Raw genomic sequence first — 21,363 nt, 5'->3', positions numbered from 1 at the left:
GAGCAGGAGCACAACAAGAGACCGACGAGACAACCACAGGCGCCCGCGGACAAATCGGCCGAATCACAGCGCCGGGGAGGGCTTCGCGCTTTCGCGCTTTCGCGCTGCGCTTCACTTGGGTGGGTGGGTGGAGGGTGGAGGGGGTGGAGGAAAGAAGACGGTGTCGCCCTCCAGCTTCTGCCGTTACCAGCTCCAGGGTCAACGGGCACACGAGCAACTGGCAGCTACCGCCGTTAGCCCTCAAACTCCTCTGCGGGTCTGGAGGGGGGGTGGGGGGGGAGGAGGAGGTGGTGGTTCTGGTAGGGGCAAGGGGGCGGGAGGGGTTGGGGGGGGGGGGTACACACCGAGACTTTACACGCCTGAGAGGAGGGGGCTGGAAGTCTGAGACGCTTCCAGCCTGAAGGGGCCGGCGGTTTGGCCACAGCAGCAGCAGCAGCAGCAGCCTCTCCCCCCCCCCCATCTCCATCCCCATCCCCGGAGTAGCTAGCTTGTACCCGTGCGGCTAAGTGAATGGGATGGAGCCGGGACCGTCTGGCGCTGGTAGGTTGATTTTATTTATTTATATATTTTAGTGCTTTAACACGCTTACCGATCCGGATACCCGAGTTATGGCTGCAGATATAGACTGCAGCTAAAAAAAATAAATAAAAATAAAAATAAAAATGGGACTCAGACGCCTGGCCTCAGCGTCAGGGTGGTGGTGGGGGTGGTGGGTGGGGGGGTGTACAAGGAGGCTCGGTGACATCCCTGTCCGTTGCATCGCAACGTTTAGAGGATGGAGAGATGGGAGAGGGCTCTCCTGCAGCCTGCATGCTACAACGCTTTGCGTAAAACGTTGTTATTTATCCAGATTTATTGCTGCAGACAACAAGCCTTTTGGGGCGCTGACAATATCCTCAGCCATGTGCGGGGGGTGGGGGGGGGGGAGGGGTGGGGGGGGAGGCAAGGAGGTCGTGGGAATCTCGGTGAGGAGGGACGAGGTGAAGCCCGCCTTCAAGCAGCAGCAGCAGCAGCAGCAGCTGGCTGCACCCAGGACGCCCCAGACCAGCCTCCCCCCTTTTTTTTTTTTTTTTTTTTTTCCACTGACAGGTTATGGTCCCTGTTAAGGCTGTCTGAGGAGTGTTCAAAACCACTGCCTTACGTTTGTTGCACACCATTAAGGACGCCCTCGGGCCTACCCATCCGCACAGACAGATGCGTTGTTTATTCATGTGAAACCAAAAAATATAATCTCCAAGTTGTGATATCCGCACACTTGCTGTTTGGAGTTGACACAAGATGATGTTTTTTTTTTTAGACTCGGGGCAGACAGACAGAAAGCATGTGTGCAGCGGCGCTCGTACGTGCGGTTCGGTCTCCGCGTGTGCTTCGGGTTTACAGCCAGAGCCGATCGGTGCCAGAGAGGATCTTCACTTGGCAGCTTTCTTTGGTGAACAACTGAGGTGTGGAGGCGAGCAATTAAAACACAAACTTTATGACCAGGACTGAAGTCCGCTGGCTCCGGAAAATCTTAAAACCCTGGCATTAGTAATCCAACCTTGAATGTGGTTTCTCGTAAGGCACGGTTTCTTTTCTGAATTCTGTCTTTTTTTTTTTTAGCAGATGTAGTGTGGTGAACTCTCAGACCCAAGTGGATTTCTTCTTATTTGCACATGCAGGCCTGAGATTAAAATCTCATTGTCATTCTGGCACCTTGAATTCAGTTCAATAGGCTTATTTATAGATCTTTTTTTGGGGGTGGGGGAAGGGCCCCCGGGCGGGGGGGGGGGGGGGGGGGGGGCTCATTTCAAAGAACTGCCTTTGTGTTTGAACTGTGATGATTCACATTGTTATTTTCCAAGACTGATCTAATTGCTATGTTTAGCTCATGGTCAACAGCCAAGTATTCAAAGACACGAGTTCGGCCAAAACAACTAATGCATAATTGGGTCTTCCTTCTCGTTCATTTACTTGGCTTGTTGTGAGGAGCCACAGGGTGTCCTAGTAAACATCCAGCGCTGCTCTTGTGTTTTGAGACTTTAAAGGATCATTGTTCTGTGAGAGATTTCGTCTAATTTCAGTGTGAATTTGCAGTTTAGCTCAGCACTTTTATCACAAGCCACAGAGCTGACCAAAAGGGTGGCTCATTGGGCAAATTTGCCAACTGGCCGGTGATGAACCAAAACAAAGTGCACAAAAGGCACACAGGTCGTCCCAGATATAACTTTAAAACAGTCGTTCCCCTGTGACCTGGTCTGTTTGCTTGTTACATCATTGTAGAGACAGTAAGTGGTGTCCTCATGTTGTGATGCGGCCCTGAAGCTCTGCTTTAGGCTTACCGCCCAGGAAACACTGCTATTGTGTTGGGATACGTGAGAGCGCTGGCGCCGCTTCTCACCATCTGCCTTTACTGGCACGAGGGCGAAGTGTGTGTCATTGTGTGTCATTGTGTGTCATTGTGTGTCATTGTGTGTCATTGTGTGTGTGTGTGTGTGTGTGTGTGCGTGCGCGCGCGTGCGCGTGTGCGCTCGGGCGCAACAATCACAACTAAACACTCACACGTTCACACACATACATGCTTTCTTGCACATAGAGTAGCGTGTGGTTACCACATGCCTGGTGTCTGTGTTTACCGTGTCGTTCAGATGTGTTGTAATCATGTGTGAGTCCACACATATACACAAAGAAACACACAGACATGGATCTACACGCACATGTTGAGCAGAGCATCTTTCTGTGATTTATGGTTGTTACTCTTCCTGTCACTTTGGCATTTTCTGAAGGCTTACTCAACATATGATCGAGTGGTATGTTTAACCCAAGGATCTCCATAGCGGCTATTTAAAGCGGGGCTTTTCTAATTCAGGGTTCACAGGCGCCTCGGCCCGATGTGGGAACGCGCTGAGTGCGGGACCAAAAAGGCCAAGGTCTCTTCAGCATGACCACAGTGGCACCCTGCCTCCTCCCATCTCCTCCAACAGTCCTACAGACACACAGGTCCCCTGATATCCATGACAATGCTATGTTGCCGTGGTGTCTCCATGGTGAGGCTGGGAATGTAGAGGGGGGCCCCCTGTGTTTGTGTGTATGAGTGTGTTCATCCATCGTAGCAAGGGCGCTCCCTCCATAGCACACCCGTGTATTGTGTGTGTGTGTGTGTGTGTGTGTGTGTGTGTGTGTGTGTGTGTGTGTGTGTGTGAGATGGAGGAGCAGGGCAGCTGGGGTCTTTGTTGTGGTGGAGGAGGGCTATTCTCTGGGGACCCAGAGGTTAAGGCAGTGGGCCCCTCTCAGGCAGGAGTCACAGCCAGCCTCACATCGAACACCCAGTCTAGGACTCCCTTAATTTTAGATCTCCTGACTCGATCACACTTTTACTTTTTAAGATGTGAAACTAGTGCGGGGCACTGATAGTTATTGACGAGTGGAGATGAAGTTGCGTGTTGTGTACGGTTTGAGAAACGGTGCATCTCCAGGCCGAGCTTACACAAGGCGGTGCTAAACTTGACCTATTGTGAAGACCAACTGACAAATGAACTCCCCATTGTACGCATGAATTAGACTTGATTTGAAAGAGCCCGGGCTATTCACAATATTTGTTCCTAAACTCAAAGAAATGAATTTAATATTGCATGTGGTAAAGAGAAGCACAAATTGTTCAATTTGAAAAGCTGGAAACTAAGAATGTTTGACATTTTATTTATACTATTTTTCTTGCAAAATGACTGAAACAGTTAATTGATTCATAAAATATAAGCCAGTCATATTCCCCTTGATCCAGTAATCATTCTAGGCCTGCTATTAGTTATTTTTTTTTAAAATTTTTTTTATCCTTATTTAAAACTTTAGTACCCCAAAATATCAAATTTACACCAGAAAGAAGCAGAAGTTTCTTAAACTGTAAAAGCTGGAACCAGCAGAAGTTTGTTTACTGAAATAATAAATTGATTGACAGGTGCTCAAAGCTGAAGTTCACGTGTTAACTGCCAAGTATACATTTCTACTAAAAGAATCCTTTTGCTAATTTATTCCTTGTCTTCTTCCTGCCGTCGTCTCTTTTTCTATCCTCCTCTTCTTGTCTCTTATCCCTCCTCATTTGAGCTAATCTGTTTGTTCCTCCTGTTCTTTATCCTTGTCAATATCCCCCCTCCATCACCACTCACTCCCTCTACAACATACTTCTCTCGCTCTCCTTCTGCTGATGAACTTTTTCCTTGTCATTGTCTCTTTTCGGTCCTCTCCTCCCTCTCCCATGCCTTTCCATCCTTGTGCGGCCTCTTACCACATCCTCTTTGCCCCGGCCTACTCTTCCTTCCTGGCTTACACGCGCATTTTTCGCCCTGTTTGCCCTGTCCTCCGCTGTCCTCAACCGCTTCCTTTGCCAACCCCCTCACCTAACCGCTCTTTATCTCTTGTGTCTGCTTTGCTCTTCCGTTTTTTTTTTTCTTTCTGTCCTCACTCTTGCTTTGTGTATATTCTCTTTCCTCATTCCAAACCCTCTCTGCTCTGAAACCTCCTTCCCTCTCTTACCTGTCCTTGCCGATGGCTCTTCATCCGCCGTCTGTCCAGTGCCCATGGGGGCCTTCCCCCCACCCCTGCAGCAGGTGTTCCATGCCCCCCGCCGGCCGGGCATGGGTACCGTGGGCAAGCCCATCAAGCTGCTGGCCAACTACTTTGAGGTGGAGATCCCAAAGATGGACGTCTACCACTACGAGGTGGACATCAAGCCCGACAAGTGCCCACGACGAGTCAACAGGTACTGTGGCTACACCTTCAGTCACAGGGGTTTCTTTGCTTGTCGTCTCTGTGATGTCCCACATTAATTTGGAAGATCAGTACATGTCAGTTGTCATTTGTAATAAGCAGTTTTTAATTTGTGTCAGTAGGGCATGGATTTGTAGAAGTCATCAAGCAGCTGAAATGTCTGCTGTGTGGCAAACTTTGAAATTGGATGATGAAAGCCCAACAGCCATTAGTAAGGAGGACGAGATAGCAGCTACTTTCAGCAAGAAAAATATCATTCTTTCTAACGCTTTATTTATTTTCACAGGTTGATTCTCTGTTCTTATGTCAGGAAAATGATAAAGAATTGTCACGGCCAAACTAAAGCTCTTTAACTTAAACGTGTATCTTACTTAGACTGTACTCGTGCACCTTGCGGTGCAGTAGAAGCCAAATTGCTCAAATCCGAGTCAACGAACTCGTGCCTTGTGGCCTGTGTTTGGCATTTTTAGCCAACAGCGAATATTTCACATTATATTACTTGCTCTGCTTCATACTGAAGGGTATCCTGCTATGAAAATCATATAAGGTTCTCCTCAATTGAGCAAACCTTGAACACCAGCTCTGCATGGCTTTCAGTTTGACATTAAGCAGTAAGTAATCTTCCCTCCCTGCAGTCGCTGCGCCCAAAGTGACTGCACTGAACAGATGGTGCAGTCAAAAGTGAATCTAACTAAACTGACCCTTTCACCTTGGCTGATGTTTATGCTGCGGAGTATGCTTGAAGAAGCATGTAAACTGGGTGGCCAAATGGCGTGCTCCCTGACGTAAGCTGAATCTGAACGGTTGTTTCAAGATGAAGTCACTGATTCGAGAAGAGTTCGGAGGATGTTCCTGGATACAATGAACATCCTGTCAGGGGCTTTTCAAATCGATGCTGTGATATGAGGCAGGTGCAAAAACAGGCGACTTACAGATTGCATGCTTGCAAGCTTAATAGCTTTTTTCTTTCATGAATCCGTTATTCCCTGTACAGTTTTACTGGCGCCAGCCATTTTTCAGCTGTCAGAAATTAAAAACAAAAGAGCGTTCACGATTTGTCACATATATCACTTTAATCCAAGTAATAAACAGCACATAAAAACACATTACAAAGTTCACGGGGGGAAATGTGCTGTCTGCCTGACTTGCAGATTTTTTTTCATGGCTCTCCAGAGAGCCAGTTCCTGTTAAAAAAAAACAGAATATAAACAACTATCTTGTCTGCCTTCGAGGGTAATTGGCAACATGCCGCACAGTACATATGTTTCGTCATGTTTGATCGAGGAGAATTCATCCTGACGGGCTCAGCTGTCTCTGCTTTACCACTGAAATGGAGTGATGCTTGTGAGTATGAGGTGGCTGTCAACAACATATTATTGGGTATCGTGTTCCACAGTTGTCATGTGTCAGGGGCTGCCCAGAGGCAGGAGTATGAAATATACGCTAACCTTGTCTATTGGCAGTTATCTGGCCCTCGCCCAGACCATCAGCTCTGAAGTTTGCTGTCCCAGTGTGCCTTACTGATGGCTTCAGGCCGTTGGATCATTGCTGGATGACAGATTCTGTTGATGTAAAATGGACCGAATCCGTGTTTTTGATCAAGATAACCCTGGAAGCCATTTACAGACACATTAAAAGAATAGCAAAGGTACAATTTGCGAGAGTGTTTATTCCCACATGGTGTTGCCATGTGACAGCTTCACAAAATTTAGTAAATGTTTTGTATGTCTCCGGAAGATAAATGAATTAGTCATGTCAAAACCCGAAAGGAAGAACTCGACAATCCTAACAAAAACAGGCCTGACCCAATACTGGTGTCCTCACATGACATTCTATTTTTGATTTAAAACAAATGATCTTTCATTAAAATCCTTCAGGATTTGAGCGGCGGTTGTCCGGAAAACACTTGAGCAGAGTCTACGAGCTCAGTTGTTTTTCTGATTAGCAAGGTTGTCATCAGAAACAATTGAAGCAAATCAGTAATTTCCTGTTTGTTGTTAAACGGACCTCCAAAATCCCCCAAATCCTACGAAGAATCCCGGAAAAAAAAAAAAAAAAAAGGCATGTTCTCGTAGCGTGTCCTCGAACGTGCGGAGAGGATCTCTGAGCTCCAGGTTCCTTTTGGATTTGAGGTTTGAGATACAAAGGGTCCAATAAGGCGTGCAAAGGTCAAAGCCCTTTGACCTTTCCCTTTTCAGAACGACTCCTCATCCCCCCCGCCCTTAAATGAAGGGCAAGGCACCGTGCACTGAAAGGTGCCCCCCCCCCCCTCTCCCCCGTGACCATGGGGTGTTGCCCCCAGCAGCTGTATCCTGCTCGATCGATACTCTCTCACCTCCCCGATCACAATGAAGCGTCCCGATGAGGCAGAACTGGCAGAGTGGGATTTGGCCGTGTTTCTGTTGCGTGCTAATCCCATGTCGTGCTGTTTGCTGCAGAGAGGTGGTGGAGTACATGGTGCAGCACTTCAAGCCCCAGCTCTTTGGCGACAGGAAGCCGGTCTACGACGGCAAGAAGAACATCTACACGGTGCTAGCGCTTCCTATTGGGAGCGAGAAGGTAAATATTCGCTGTGGTTTCGTGTCACGCTGTCACACCGTCTCATGGCCGCCAACTGATGTCTCCTCGGGGATCAATAAAGTCTGTATTAAGCCCCTGTTCGGATGGGAATTACAGTATTTCTCTGGGGGAGGAGGGTTATTTGAATCACGCTGAAAAACATGTTTCATGTATGTGTTTGTCCTGTATTCAAAAAAATAATGACAAACACCTACGGTTACTGGCTGGATGGAGACGTCTAGTTTTAATACCTACCGGAATATTTGGTTATGAAGGGCTCTGCCTCCTGCTATTTCTAACCTTAAGGGAATGGTTTGATATGTACCGTTTTGCTTTCGTGAAGCGAGACGGAAGAAGATCAATGGCACTCCTGTATCTGTGGTAATTAATTGGGCCCCAGCCCACAGCCAGATAACCTGCTTTACCATATATCTTTATAGTAGATCTGCTGGTTAACTGGCAGTCTCAAAATGTAGTCCAGCACAAAAACCCCTTTTAGATTAAAAACATTTTAATCTGGCTTTTGTACAGATTAAAGTAACAAAATATAATGCGTTAATAAATGAGATTTAGTGGTTATGGTAGGATTTTGTTACTTTCGGACAGAGCCTGGCTGGTTTACCCCGGTTACTAGTTTTTCTGCGAAGCTAACCAATGCTTAGTGTGGCTCCAAATTTGCTGTACAGATTTGAGAAAGGTTTTGATTTTTCTCATCCAACTCTTAAGCTATGAAGCAATTATTTCTTGAAGGATTCACACTAACGTAACATGGCATGCAGTCCTGTTTCCAGATATGGAGACAAAAGCACTTTGGCAAAGCAAAACGATACCAGCTACCAGTAGTGTAGTGTGAAATAGCTTCCTGGGCTCCTGTTCGATGACGGTTAACAGTATCCTGCACAGCCTGAACGTGTATTTTTCGTACTAATAGTCGATCTCCAAGTAACTTCTGTTGATTGCTCTGTGCCTCTGCTCTCCGTTCATTCTTTCACCTGTCACTCCAGGTGGATTTTGAGGTAACTATCCCTGGTGAGGGAAAGGATCGAATCTTCAAGGTGTCCATCCGTTGGCTGGCCAAGGTGTCATGGCGCCTGCTGCAAGAGACCCTGGTCAGCGGCCGGCTGCAAGTCCCCCTCGACTCGGTTCAAGCCCTGGATGTGGCCATGCGCCACCTGGCCTCTATGAGGTACAACACAGTAACACTCTCTCTCCCAAGTTATACCATTAACGACATGAACACGCACAAACGCTCGTACTGCAATACTCCACTTCCTGTCAAATGGTCTGTTAAGTTAGACAATCAGCTGTTTCTAAGAGTTACTGTATGCGCGCATGAGTCTTAAAAGCAGATTGGAAATTCATGGTTTTGCCTTTTATATTTTTTTTTCTGACATCCTAACTTCACTTGCATCAGACCATTGTAGCTCCAGGCACCAGAGCCACTAAACAACAGATGCTTGTTAGCTGAGACCTGTGTGAAATTGTCCACCGAACAATGCCGCGCAACACAGTAATGATAGCAATGATAACTGGCTCGAGGACTTGACCTGAAAACGGACAAAAAAGGATATCTTGAAGCAATAGATGTCACAGTGACAAAGTATCTCATTTTCTGTTTTAGAAAAGGCCTATTCAGAAAAATATAGCTCTGTTCCTTGTGCTTCTAATTTTCCATGCAGCTTTTCTTGTATTATTTTCCGGTTAAGAGATGACTTATTCTGAAACAACAAGTTTACTGAACATGGACTCATGCTGAGGTCATGCTCCAAATTTGCACATTCATCATTTTCCACCTCCTCCAATTAGGTACACTCCAGTGGGCCGCTCATTTTTCTCCCCACCTGAAGGGTACTACCACCCACTGGGCGGGGGAAGGGAAGTCTGGTTTGGCTTCCACCAGTCCGTGCGTCCCGCCATGTGGAAGATGATGCTTAACATTGATGGTGAGTCACTGAGAGACACCAGAGACTGTGTTGTCAGACAGTGATCTCAGTGCCTTTTACTGACAATGTAAGACAAGACAGAAACACGGGGACACAAATAGGGGCGGGGACAAAAGAGGAACTGAACCACCGGTGAATCATAAATGTCATGTTATACATCTTGGCTGCTTGTAACACTAATTTTTCTCCAGATGAATACCTCCTAAAAGTTGCACCTGTGTTCTTCTTCGATGTCTATGAACTTTTTGCTGCTCTCTGCCTCCCTCTAGTGTCTGCCACGGCCTTTTACAAAGCCCAGCCTGTAATTGAGTTCATGTGCGAGGTTTTGGATATTCGCAACATTGACGAGCAGCCCAAGACTCTCACCGACTCGCAAAGGGTCCGCTTCACCAAGGAGATTAAAGGTAGGCTACTGACAAGGCCGCAGCTACCCTCCATACTCTAATCCCTCTTTGCTATCGGGGATACTCCCCATTTAACTTGGCGTTTGTGGTGCGTTATTTATTTCATGTTAAGCGCTTTGTTTTTCATTATGTTGTCAGTCTGCCTGTGTCCGCTTGTGTTAATGCTTGTGCACACCACGTATTGTTGGCAGGCCTGAAGGTGGAGGTGACCCACTGTGGCCAAATGAAGAGGAAGTATCGCGTATGCAATGTCACCAGACGTCCTGCTAGCCACCAGACGTAAGCACGACTGTGGTCACGTTGCATTTATTTGTCATCCCCCCCCCCCCTAGATTAAATACACCATAATTTATCTTTATATTATTGAGAGATCCCAAAATTGGCTATATACATTTGAATAATCTACACATATATGAACGGCCAGTTTGCCCTTCAGGAAGTTCCTATGGCTTTTTCAGCCAAATAGTTCCACAGGAGCCACAGGAACTAAATCCAGAAACTAAACCAGGAACTATAAATTCCGCTTCGTGTATTCTTTTATGTTTTTGAATCTGTACAATTATGAAGAAATATGGAAATAAAAAATAAAAACTTTTTATAAAAGGTTTTAGGAAACTACAAAATCGGCATAAAAGACATTGACTGTTTTATTTTGATTTATTTTTACAAAAAGGTTGTTTCCCTTGTTCATTTATTATTCTATCATTGCCTCTTCTAAATTTACCTGATAACTCTCTCAACTGCCTCTTCATCATGCCTTTTTTTTTTTTTTTTAATTTTTTTTTATTCTTTACTTTTTTCCTAGTCGGCTGCCAGCTAAGCACTTAACTTAACTTTGTACCACTAGTGTCCAGTACTTCTTTTATTTGGTTAATGAAGCTGTGCACAAATTAGAAAGTACTGAAAACTCTCCTTGAGCAGCCAAATGAATCCCCAGCTTTGCTGTTTAAATGCAGGTGAACTTCTCCTTGAGTTCCTCAACAGGTTCTAAATCACTGTAAAGTTCTTGTGCTAGAAACAAAAGTCACCCGAATATTTGCATCAACAAGTGTTTATCCATTTTTCATCCAAAATACATAGTTATAGTGCTGAAATAATTAAAGAAGGAGCTTTATTTAAAATGAAGAATAACATGCTATTATTTCCTGTATTTAAGGCTGTTGGTAAAATTAAGGAAGGAATTGTAATCTGAAATATGGGATTTTTTTTTCACTGCCTTTGGCATTTTAGGAACTGAAATGAGTAATCAATTAATAGAAATAATATCAACATTTTTCCACGTATTTGTGAGGCATAACCCCTGATTAAAACCTGTCAGAAGACAGTGATGCATTGCAGTGATAATGACGTGACACTCACGTTTACGATCTTTTTACTCCCAGGTTTCCCCTCCAGCTTGAGAGCGGGCAGACAGTAGAATGTACAGTGGCCCAGTACTTCAAGCAGAAGTACAACTTGCAGCTCAAATACCCTCACCTGCCCTGCCTACAGGTGGGGCAGGAGCAGAAGCACACCTACCTGCCTCTGGAGGTGAGGAAGTGTTACAATGACCGAGTTCACGCATAATAATACCACGTGCACCGACTTTCAAACTATTCTGAGATGCCTTCAGGATCAGTGTACCGATGTTTACACCCCAGTGATCCTGGATTTGCTCCCTCCAGGTGTGTAACATTGTAGCCGGTCAGCGATGCATCAAGAAACTGACAGATAATCAGACCTCCACGATGATCAAAGCCACAGCTCGCTCCGCACCCGACAGACAAGAGGAGATCAGCAGGCTGGTGAGTTGCGGAGAGAACTGACGTGTGAAGCCACAGAGCTGATGCATACAGGAATACACGACTCAGTGATTTCGAGGCGGTGAGATATGATGCACGTCTGTCACTCTCCACAGATGAAGAACGCCAACTTCAACCTGGATCCGTACATCCAGGAGTTTGGGATCAAGGTGAAAGATGACATGGCGGAGGTGACGGGCCGAGTGTTGCCGGCCCCTATTCTGCAGTACGGAGGACGGGTAAGACTTGCTTCATTTGTCAATTTAAAGAAATAAAAGGGGTTTTATATTGGCAAAAATGCAGCCATTCTGTAGTTTTGCTGTCGAGCTGACCTTATTTGCCTTTAACTTTCTCTCCTCCACAGAACCGTGCCATTGCTACCCCCAACCAGGGAGTTTGGGACATGAGGGGAAAGCAGTTCTATAACGGCATCGAGATCAAAGTGTGGGCTATCGCGTGCTTTGCCCCTCAGAAACAGTGCAGAGAAGAGGTGCTCAAGTAAGTGCTAATCAGTAGCAGCGGTGGGAATTCATTTTTTTCCGAGGGCAGGATCAAAACATTTTCAACTCACAAGTTGGCTGAGTGTTGGATTTGATAGAGGAGAAGCGTTAGATCCACTTTTAATTGAGCTGTTTCTCAGAAGAAGAAAAAAACACGCCTGTAACGCTTTAAAGTCAGCCGGGAATTTAAATCCCAAAGGCAGTGATTAATTAAATTTAGATATATATTGTCTATTTATATTCATTCAATATATATATCCAGGGTTTAAAAATTCAAAGGACTTTCGGACTGAGACAAAATTACACAAGACAACACAACCTGTGGTGCACTGCAAGACAAACCATTAACATGGGGCTGTTAAAAGCCTTAGCTTTACTTGGTGCAGTTTGTTCTGACCATACTCTGCTTTCATCTCAGGAACTTCACAGACCAGCTGCGTAAGATCTCTAAGGACGCTGGGATGCCCATCCAAGGCCAGCCATGTTTCTGTAAATACGCCCAGGGAGCGGACAGCGTGGAGCCCATGTTCAGACACCTGAAGAACACCTACTCCGGACTGCAGCTCATCATCGTCATCCTGCCGGGAAAGACTCCAGTCTACGGTAGTTTTTAAATTCGATCCACATGCTGTAATAATGAAAGTCGGCCATCATTTTTGCACACACAGTGAAATGCCATCGTCCAAAATAGTCACTAAAACGCTGCTGTCAAAGAGCAGACCAGCAAGAAGCATCAGATAAAAAAAAAAAAGAAAGGCCCTTAAGTGTCATGATGTTCTTCATGTCTAAATTCTTGAATCTACAGCGGAGGTGAAGCGTGTGGGAGACACCCTCCTTGGCATGGCCACGCAGTGTGTCCAGGTGAAGAACGTGGTGAAGACGTCACCTCAGACTCTGTCCAACCTCTGCCTCAAGATCAATGTGAAGCTCGGAGGCATCAACAACATCCTGGTGCCTCACCAACGGTAAGCCTCTGCTTCGAGTTGTACACGTTTATGGTATCTTCTTTTTCGATGATTGATAATTGATATCTCTCGTGGGACAACGATAAATGTCATAATACTGTTGTTACTTTTAGGTGTGTAACCTTTATTGTGACCCATTAATGTGCGGCGACTGCCACAGTTTTTTTTTGCTGTTTATACAAGATCTCGGATACAACAGTCCCATAAAGGTCACTTTTCAATGACTAGAATTATATGAGACCTTCTACCTATATACTGGATAAAATGTGTTGATTTGGAGTTGTTTTATTGTGTATGTCTCTTTTGAAAGTTTTAAGCCCACAAAGTCCTTCTGAATGACGTATTGACCCTTGTCAGCATTTCAGTATGTGATGATAATATAACTCATCAAAAGCAAATGTACAGCGCTTTGATGAGCAGGTGTAATTTGCTTCTCCTCTTCCATTTGCTGTCTCAGGTCAGCAGTGTTTCAGCAGCCGGTTATTTTCCTGGGAGCAGACGTCACACACCCCCCTGCTGGAGATGGCAAGAAGCCCTCCATTACTGCTGTAAGTATCAAAAGTAATGTCTTTGTTAAACAACACTACTTTATCCGGAAAACAAACAGAGGAAGGCAATTTGCTACTAATGGTGTCGTAGTACAAAGACAATTTTCCTTCGTTTACGACTTTTGCGAATTTTAGATATCAAAAGTGCCTACTAATACAAAAAATGTTAAGAAATTGTAAAAGATTCTACCCGTGTTCTGTGATGTCAATCCAGTTGCCACGTTACGTTAGCCCTCCCTTTTATAGGCAAATCTAAAACAATCTAAAGTGTATGCAAATAATGCAAATGACCTCAACGTGTCATTGAAAAACAAAACGCACGTGGTCGTGGTTGCTAGGTGACAGTGACACTGGATGGCCGTGGGGCACGGTAATGCCGGTAAGAGAAGAGTGCCACAGCCAAAAAAATTTTTATTTGAGGCAGAAGAGCTTAAACAGCTTTAATCTTTAGCAGAGTAAAGAAAGGGACACACGGCTTATATGATTTTTTTTTAATTTTTTTTTTTAACAATTTCACAAAGCTAACAGAAATACGTCAGTTCTATTACGGTCATTTGGGTTGGGCAAATTCATTTTGACATTTTTTTTAAGCTAAACAATTAAATTGAGTAAAAAAAAAAAAAGAAGAAAAAGGTGTATATTTTAATAATTAAGACCATCAGTATTTGCTACCCTAATGTATAGCTTTAATAAATGCTGTGTATGCTCAGGCCACTCGTATCACTTACCGAGTGGTTTAGGATGTGTTAATGTAACATTAAGTACTTTAAAACATCAACATGTTTCTGTTCTGAAGTATTAAATTACTTGTAAACTCACAGACGGATCCCGTCTTGAATGTCAATTAAAAAGAAAAACCATCTACAGTTGATCTGACTTTTTGTTTAGACTTTGATTCACAATAAATGAGGCTGAACAAAAGGAAAAAAGTAGTAAGAGAGGCGTTAGTGAGGGATGAAGGGAAACAAATGGCTCATCACTGACTCACATTCAAAAAGGAAATGACGTCAACGTCTCGTCCGCCCTTGACCTCAGCTCGCCTGTGGTTGGCTGTGTTGTTGCCTAGCAATAATGACAAATGATTGAGTCACAAGAGGAGAGGAGAGAGGGGAGGAGAGGGGAGGAGAGGAGAGGAGAGGAGAGTCTGTGTTGATCATCTGGACTGAGGAGAGAACAACTGAAAAATGATGATTGTAACGCAGTGAAAAAGATGACGTTGAGCCTCACACACTTCACTGCTGCAGCCTTTAGGGGATGCTAAAGTTGAAATACACTCATTGGGGGGGGAAAAAGATTGTTTCTAACTCTGAAGGATGAGGCCTTGATAGGCTGCCTGTCTAGGACACTACGTCATCAAATCAGGCGAAGGACTGCTCTGATGTGTGGTTCTTTTGAATTCCTCCGAGGACCGAGTTCCTTATTCACAGAACAATCAAGGATGCATCAGGTGAACCGTCTGTGTCCTTAAAGCACCCACAATCAAGGACTTTTCTTCAATGACGCACACAGTACGTGCCAATAATAGTCACCAGACCGCTTCCATTATGGTTTCTCTGAATGATATGAAGGAATCTTGCCTAACCTTGAAGGACCAAGGATGCTTCTTTGAGATTAAGAAACAGACCACGATTCTTTTCTTTTGGTCCGTTTAGACAGATACTACGAGTTAACTTCTGTAGAACACCGACATCACACGGCGACAACGTTTCAAATAAGTAAAAAGTCTTGAATCCTACTCAACGACAGTTTTTCCTCTATATCATACATTTGATGGATTACTTCATACAAAGTGCCTTACAATACCCAAAGGCACACTTTTTTTTTTTTTTTTTGCACGTGTTCTCTGGGAATATAATCCCAAACCCTGGCAGGGTCATGTTCAACTCTCTCACTCGTCTCCTGCTCCCTCTTCCAGGTGGTAGGCAGTATGGACGCCCATCCCAGCAGATACTGTGCCACGGTGCGCGTCCAGAGACCCAGGCAGGAAATCATCGAAGATTTATCTTACATGGTGCGTGAACTGCTAATTCAGTTTTACAAGTCGACCCGCTTCAAGCCCACCAGGATCATTTTCTACAGAGATGGCGTTCCTGAGGGACAGTTGCCGCAGGTACGGGATGTTTTTTTTTGATATACCGATTCTCTATCATCAGTTTAGCATTTTTTTTTTTTTTTAGCACAAGTGCTAATAAATGATGCTCTTATGTGTAGATCCTCCACTATGAGCTCCTGGCCATCAGAGATGCGTGCATAAAGCTGGAAAAAGACTATCAGCCTGGAATCACCTACATTGTGGTGCAGAAACGCCACCACACACGCCTCTTCTGTGCTGACAAGTCTGAAAGGGTGAGCTTTCTACTTTTTCACCTTATTTTGTTTCTCCTAATTTTGTTCCGTTTTTCACAAGTACTTACATAGTTTTCTGTTTTTGTTTGACAGATTGGGAAGAGTGGGAATATTCCTGCAGGGACTACAGTGGACACCAGCATCACTCATCCCTTTGAGTTTGACTTCTACCTGTGCAGCCATGCAGGCATCCAGGTACTAATAAGAGAAGCCAAACGTTTCAGTGCTCTGTAGGTAGTGACATTTTTGCATGCACATTATAATGACAATGAATGATCTCCTTTCAAACGTTTGGTTATGTCACTCGGCCAGATTTGTTCATTTCTTTGCATGTATTTTTCATCTGATTTTCACCGCGTCCTCTCCGTCGCCAGGGTACCAGCCGGCCGTCTCATTACTACGTCCTGTGGGACGACAATCGTTTCACGGCTGACGAGTTGCAGATTCTAACCTACCAGTTGTGCCACACTTACGTGCGCTGCACCCGCTCAGTCTCCATCCCCGCGCCAGCCTACTACGCTCGTCTTGTGGCCTTCCGTGCCCGTTACCATCTGGTGGACAAAGAACATGACAGGTTAGTGTGTGGGTTTTTTTTGTTTTTTTTTTAAAGATGTAGAACACAGTTTCTTGCTTTGAGAGTCTCTGACTGCATTTCAGCTCTAAAAATTGAGAACGTTCATGTTGAACTGTAAATGTAAGCGTGTTGTAGACGACAAATACGAACACGTGTAAAGTTTAAGCAATCTTTTCTTGGTCGTCTCGTCTTTTCTTCATTCTGCAGTGGAGAGGGCAGCCATGTGTCTGGTCAGAGCAACGGTCGGGACCCCCAGGCGCTGGCCAAAGCTGTTCAGATTCACCACGACACTCTGAGGACCATGTACTTCGCCTGAGCTCCACCAACCATCGCCGCCATCGTTCCTCTCCACCTCATTGCTACCTGAGTGGGCCGACGGTCCGCCGCCACCACCATGACCACCACCACCACCACCTCATCCCCATCCCTTACTCCCAACGACTGCCCACTACACATAACTCCACAGGCCTCTCAGTCAGTCACCCACATCCAAAAAAACACAAACAGACTCTACAGCCTCATGCACTCAAAAGGTTATGAATAATATTATTTTTGTTGTTTTTACTTTACCAGGACTATTGCTTTTTATTTTTATTGTTGAATTTTTAAAAACGTGGGTATTATTATGTAATTGTATTGTATGTTACCTTCACACTCCTATGTATGTAAGTATGTAAGTATGCAATACGGATGGGAGAAAAATAGGCGATGAGAAAAAAAGAAAACGGTAAAAACTTTTTTAACTGCCACCACGATGCTGCCTCTTTACCCATCCGAATGCCGGATGCCAGTGTTCCAAGCCCCTTCGTACGGGGATCCTCCAGAGGGGCGGTACTGGGCACGCACACCTACATGTATCATTTTAACGTCGTCATGAACTCCATTCGTGTTTTTAATGTTTTTTGAATAATGTTATTTTTTTTAAACTGCCTTGAGGAGTCTGAGGTAATGGTACATTAACACTTAGGGTTAGCATGTAGGTGCCACCAGTCCTGCACATAAAAGAGTTTGTTAGTACATGTGAGACTAGCCCTCTGGTCTTTATATTAGCAGAGACAGAAGGAGCAGGTGTAGCATATCGTAGATAGAGAAGAGAAGTCCTGCCACTCTCTCTGTACTGGTTGGCCAGTCCCTTAGAGATGTAGCCTATAGAGGCAAGCTTAGCATAACAGTAGTGGGACCATTTGCATAGAGTGTATCAGATACACTTGCACCCCATGCACCTAAACCAGCATTATTAACCAGCCAAAAGTGATGCCAACCAATGGAAAAAAAGGGGCACTTAAACAGGAAGATAATCTTTTATTTCTGTAAACATTGCAGTTTTAGGATTTACGAGGCACTTTTTTTTTTTTTTTTTTTACTTATTGATTCATTTGACTTCAAAATTGTGAAACTCGTCTTTCACAAGGTTTGACACAGACTACTTTTGAAGTTTTCACACTCACTTGCGTAGCTGTCAGAACAAAAGGCAATAGGCAAGGTCAACACTATTCTGTAGATCTGAAAGCAGGCAAATGGAAAGTCTGTGATCACTCAAGTGCTGCAAAGCTGAGCTCGCATTCAGCGATTGACCTCGCTCCGATCATTCCGCACATTCCAACATGTATCGGTGGAGATGACGCCACGCGGCGCGCTCCGCACTTCCACCCAGGCACTTCCTTTTTGCGTATCTCTACACACCAATCCTGCACCTGTCCTGTTGTGACACAAAGTTCTTCCTTCTGCAGGCATTTACAACTCATAGCCTGGACAGCAGAAGCACACACACGCACACACACACACACACATTTCCGCCCTCTCCGTTTCTTTCTTAGCGCGTAGAGCGCAACCTGTTCAAATGCACTTGTCCCCTTATTTCCCTTCAAGCCAAACGATCACTCATCAGCCTTTCCATGTTCACCTTCTATCCTTGCTGTCCATTCTCACGTTTAGCATCACACACACACACCTTGCAGCATCCCCTGCCCCAATCCCCTACCTTGTGTTAGCCAATCCCTATTGGTGCTCTGTGTGCATGGGCGGCACAGATAGGGGATTGCTACATTGGACAGGGTGGGCCTCTATTACTACTACTTAATATGCCCCGCCTTCACATCTAGTCACTTTCTGGATTTATGAAAAGAAAAAAGAAATGCATGTAATTATTTTTTATGACTGGATATTCTGAGCCACCTTACTTTGGTTTTCTTAGAGGTAGGAGCCTCACGCTCACTGCCTGTCAGTCGTTTTTGCCTCGATTATGTAATGGTTATAAAAGACTTGGTTTTTTTTTTTTTCTTCATTTGTCATTATTATTATGAATATTGTGACTAGTGTCAGAGTGTATCCTCAAGAGGGCACTGTGGAGACGGTCTCAAAATTCCACCTCAGTTGCCCTTTAAGCGCCTCAAATCTTGTCTGATGGTCAGAGCCCCTTTGAGTCGAAAGGGATCAAAAGATAAGAGATCAGATGAGTTTGATTTTTAAATCATGTTTATGAACTTGCATAATCAAAATGCCTTTGTACACCATTTTACTGATCCTTCATTGTGTCCGAGGTGATTTGTATATATAAATATATAATATTAACCTGTTATGTATTTCGGCCCACCAGTTGACGGGCCTTTCACGGTTGGGGTCAGTGTTCAACCCCTCGTCCTGTGCTAAAAAAAAAAAAAAAAAAAAAAAGGAAAAAAAAAAAAATCAATCTGGGGGCATTTTCCAGCACCACTGAAACCAGATGCAGTTCTTCACTCACTGAAGCCACAAAGCACCTTGCAAAGGGGGGAGACGAAATGGCAGTCACCCTGGAAATGTATCATGTGGACACCGGAGAGTCCACTGCTCTCCACACAGCCTCACGGTCTGACTAAGCAATATTGAAGCCACTGATCAAGAACAGTCCTTGTCATAGCACTTCCCAATAGATTTGAATGAAAGGACATGGAAGCATATTATTTTGGCTCTGTATGTGATAGTATGGGAACTCTGTTGGGGAGGGTTATTTTTTAAAGAAAATAAAATTGTTTTTTATTATTCCTGTTTTTGTTTTTTTTTGCTTACTTATCATTATAGTTTAGTGCGGTAGACTTTTTTCTCTTTTAACTTGGATTTTACTTGATGCACTCTAAAAAGCTACTGATCAAATCAGAACAGAAAAAGTTCAGCAATATTTTACATGACAATAGAGGAAATGTTGTCAGACATTTTCAATGCTAAATCGACATTGTTACAATGACCAATAGCAGCTGGGCTAAAGCAGGAGGCTTGAGGCAGAGAGAGGTAAAAAAACAACAACATGGTGCACAACAAACACTGCTGACCAGGTGGCATGAGGTCCCAGCAACAGCATCAACTGCCTCCTAACCCTAAGTGGCAGCCTTTTATAGGCGCCTGCTAGTTACAACCAGCGGCCCTACCAATTCACAGGGCAGGCTGGTCCGCACAATTCAACAAACAAACTACACAACTTGCATACATCAAAAATATTTACACATCAAAGTGTATCACTTTACAGCGAAGTAACAGTCTAACCCAAACAGCTGCATGTTTCACATAAAAAGCTATCATTTCAACGTCGGCAGAAAAGATGTCACCCCTACTCACTCAGCCACTTGGTGCCTCCCAGAACCTTTAAAACGTGCTCCTGCCCAGTGGGACGCTTTAAGCCTGAACACCTGAGACGAGGAGACACACAGCGGAGGTAAGAAACTACATTGCTCTCACTTAACACGGCTTTCATGTGAGAATCAATCTTTGAAATACTTAAAGCTTGCATATTCAATTAAGATGCTATTTTATGTTATTTCTGTCCAACTTGCGTACGCCATGTGTTGTTTCCCCCCTCCTGCAGGCCACCGTCGGTACTAGCCGAGAGGAAGCTATCAACGCATACAATCTCCACATCGGTGCCGTTCTTTCTCTTTACAACACGCACCCATTACAAAAATGCAAACTGTCCTATTGGTTTAAGTAATAGAAGCGGACCTTCGTCAATACATTTGGACGTATGATGAGCACGTTTGCTCGAGAACTGAAAATGGAAAGTATTTGGACTTGAGTGTTCCCATTTTATGCAACTTTATAGGCTACTTCTACCAAATCTGAGGCAAATCTTGTACTTTTTACTCCACAACATTTATGTCTGACGGCTTTAGTTATAGTTACTTTCGAGATTAGTTTTCCCATACACTTCCTGTCCAGTGAAAATCACTTGTCTCAAAAAAAAAAAAAAAACATTTTTTTTCTTCCTGATAAACTAATGGATTAAATGTTTTTGTGGTTTTGAAAAAAAAAAAAAGTCTCATCCTTTTTAAGTTATAATTATTTTTAAAACGCACTCGGAATAGCTGGAAAATGCTTTGTTTTGCTAAGCTTGTTGACTTTTTTTTTTTTTTTAATTTATTTTTTAAATATACAGGGTTCTTCCACAACAAATGAATCAAACATTTAACATGTTTATGGACTATGAAGCATTACTGTAAATTAATGACTTAATAGTTTTAACATTAACGGGGGGGGGCGTTTACGTCATAGTACGTACTTTTTAGATACTTTTTTTGGATACTTTTTTTTGATACTTTTTTGATACTTTTAAACTACATTGTCCTCCATACTTCAAACTAAGGTTTTGAATGGATGCCTTTTTAACTTTGAAGTGTCGCGTTAGTACTTTGACTCGAGTAAAAAGGAACCTGAATACTTTCTCCACCTGTGGACAAAAAAAAAAAACTAAACAAAAAAAAACAACAACAACAAAACAAACAACGTAGCTCTCCTCCGCTGTTTTTTTTTTATTTTTTTTTTTTATTTTTATTCACAAACGCAGGGTTCCCTTCGGGTGCAGGCGGAGTTGGTCGTGGTGACGTGTGGTGCCACAGAGCCCACCTCTTCCTGTCGGTGTCAGAAAGGCAACTTCACCATATTTAGCTGGCTTGTCCGGAGCCCTTGCAGAGTTGATCTGTCAAGCAGCCTGAAAATCTTTTGACACTTTATCGGCGGACGCGGCGCTGACAGCTTTA

At 44.1% G+C, this 21,363-nt stretch overlaps 1 protein-coding gene across 2 annotated transcripts; it reads left to right on the top strand.

The window, feature by feature from the left end:
- The first annotated feature begins 335 nt into the window (after nt 1-335).
- Nucleotides 336-19,378, top strand: LOC138193507 (protein argonaute-1). Of its 2 annotated transcripts, XM_069141617.1 has the most exons (19): nt 336-540; nt 4,546-4,732; nt 7,179-7,299; nt 8,304-8,485; nt 9,106-9,242; nt 9,512-9,646; nt 9,838-9,925; nt 11,029-11,176; nt 11,311-11,430; nt 11,544-11,666; nt 11,792-11,925; nt 12,346-12,530; nt 12,733-12,892; nt 13,350-13,440; nt 15,356-15,550; nt 15,652-15,786; nt 15,880-15,981; nt 16,161-16,360; nt 16,568-19,378. In XM_069141617.1, exons 1-19 carry the CDS (start codon nt 516-518, stop codon nt 16,674-16,676), a joined length of 2,577 nt encoding a protein of 858 aa, XP_068997718.1. In that variant the 5' UTR covers nt 336-515; the 3' UTR covers nt 16,677-19,378. The 2 variants fall into 2 exon arrangements, with proteins under 2 accessions (XP_068997718.1, XP_068997727.1); XM_069141626.1 differs by lacking the exons at nt 336-540; nt 7,179-7,299 and having other exon boundaries at nt 4,710-4,732.
- Nucleotides 19,379-21,363: the final 1,985 nt, after the last annotated feature.

The sequence above is a fragment of the Embiotoca jacksoni genome, unplaced genomic scaffold, assembly GCF_022577435.1.
Source record: "Embiotoca jacksoni isolate LCO1_2020_lvr unplaced genomic scaffold, fEmbJac1.0.p SCAF_11, whole genome shotgun sequence".
Taxonomy (NCBI): Eukaryota; Metazoa; Chordata; class Actinopteri; family Embiotocidae; genus Embiotoca; species Embiotoca jacksoni.
This window is presented reverse-complemented; position numbering and strand designations above follow the sequence as displayed.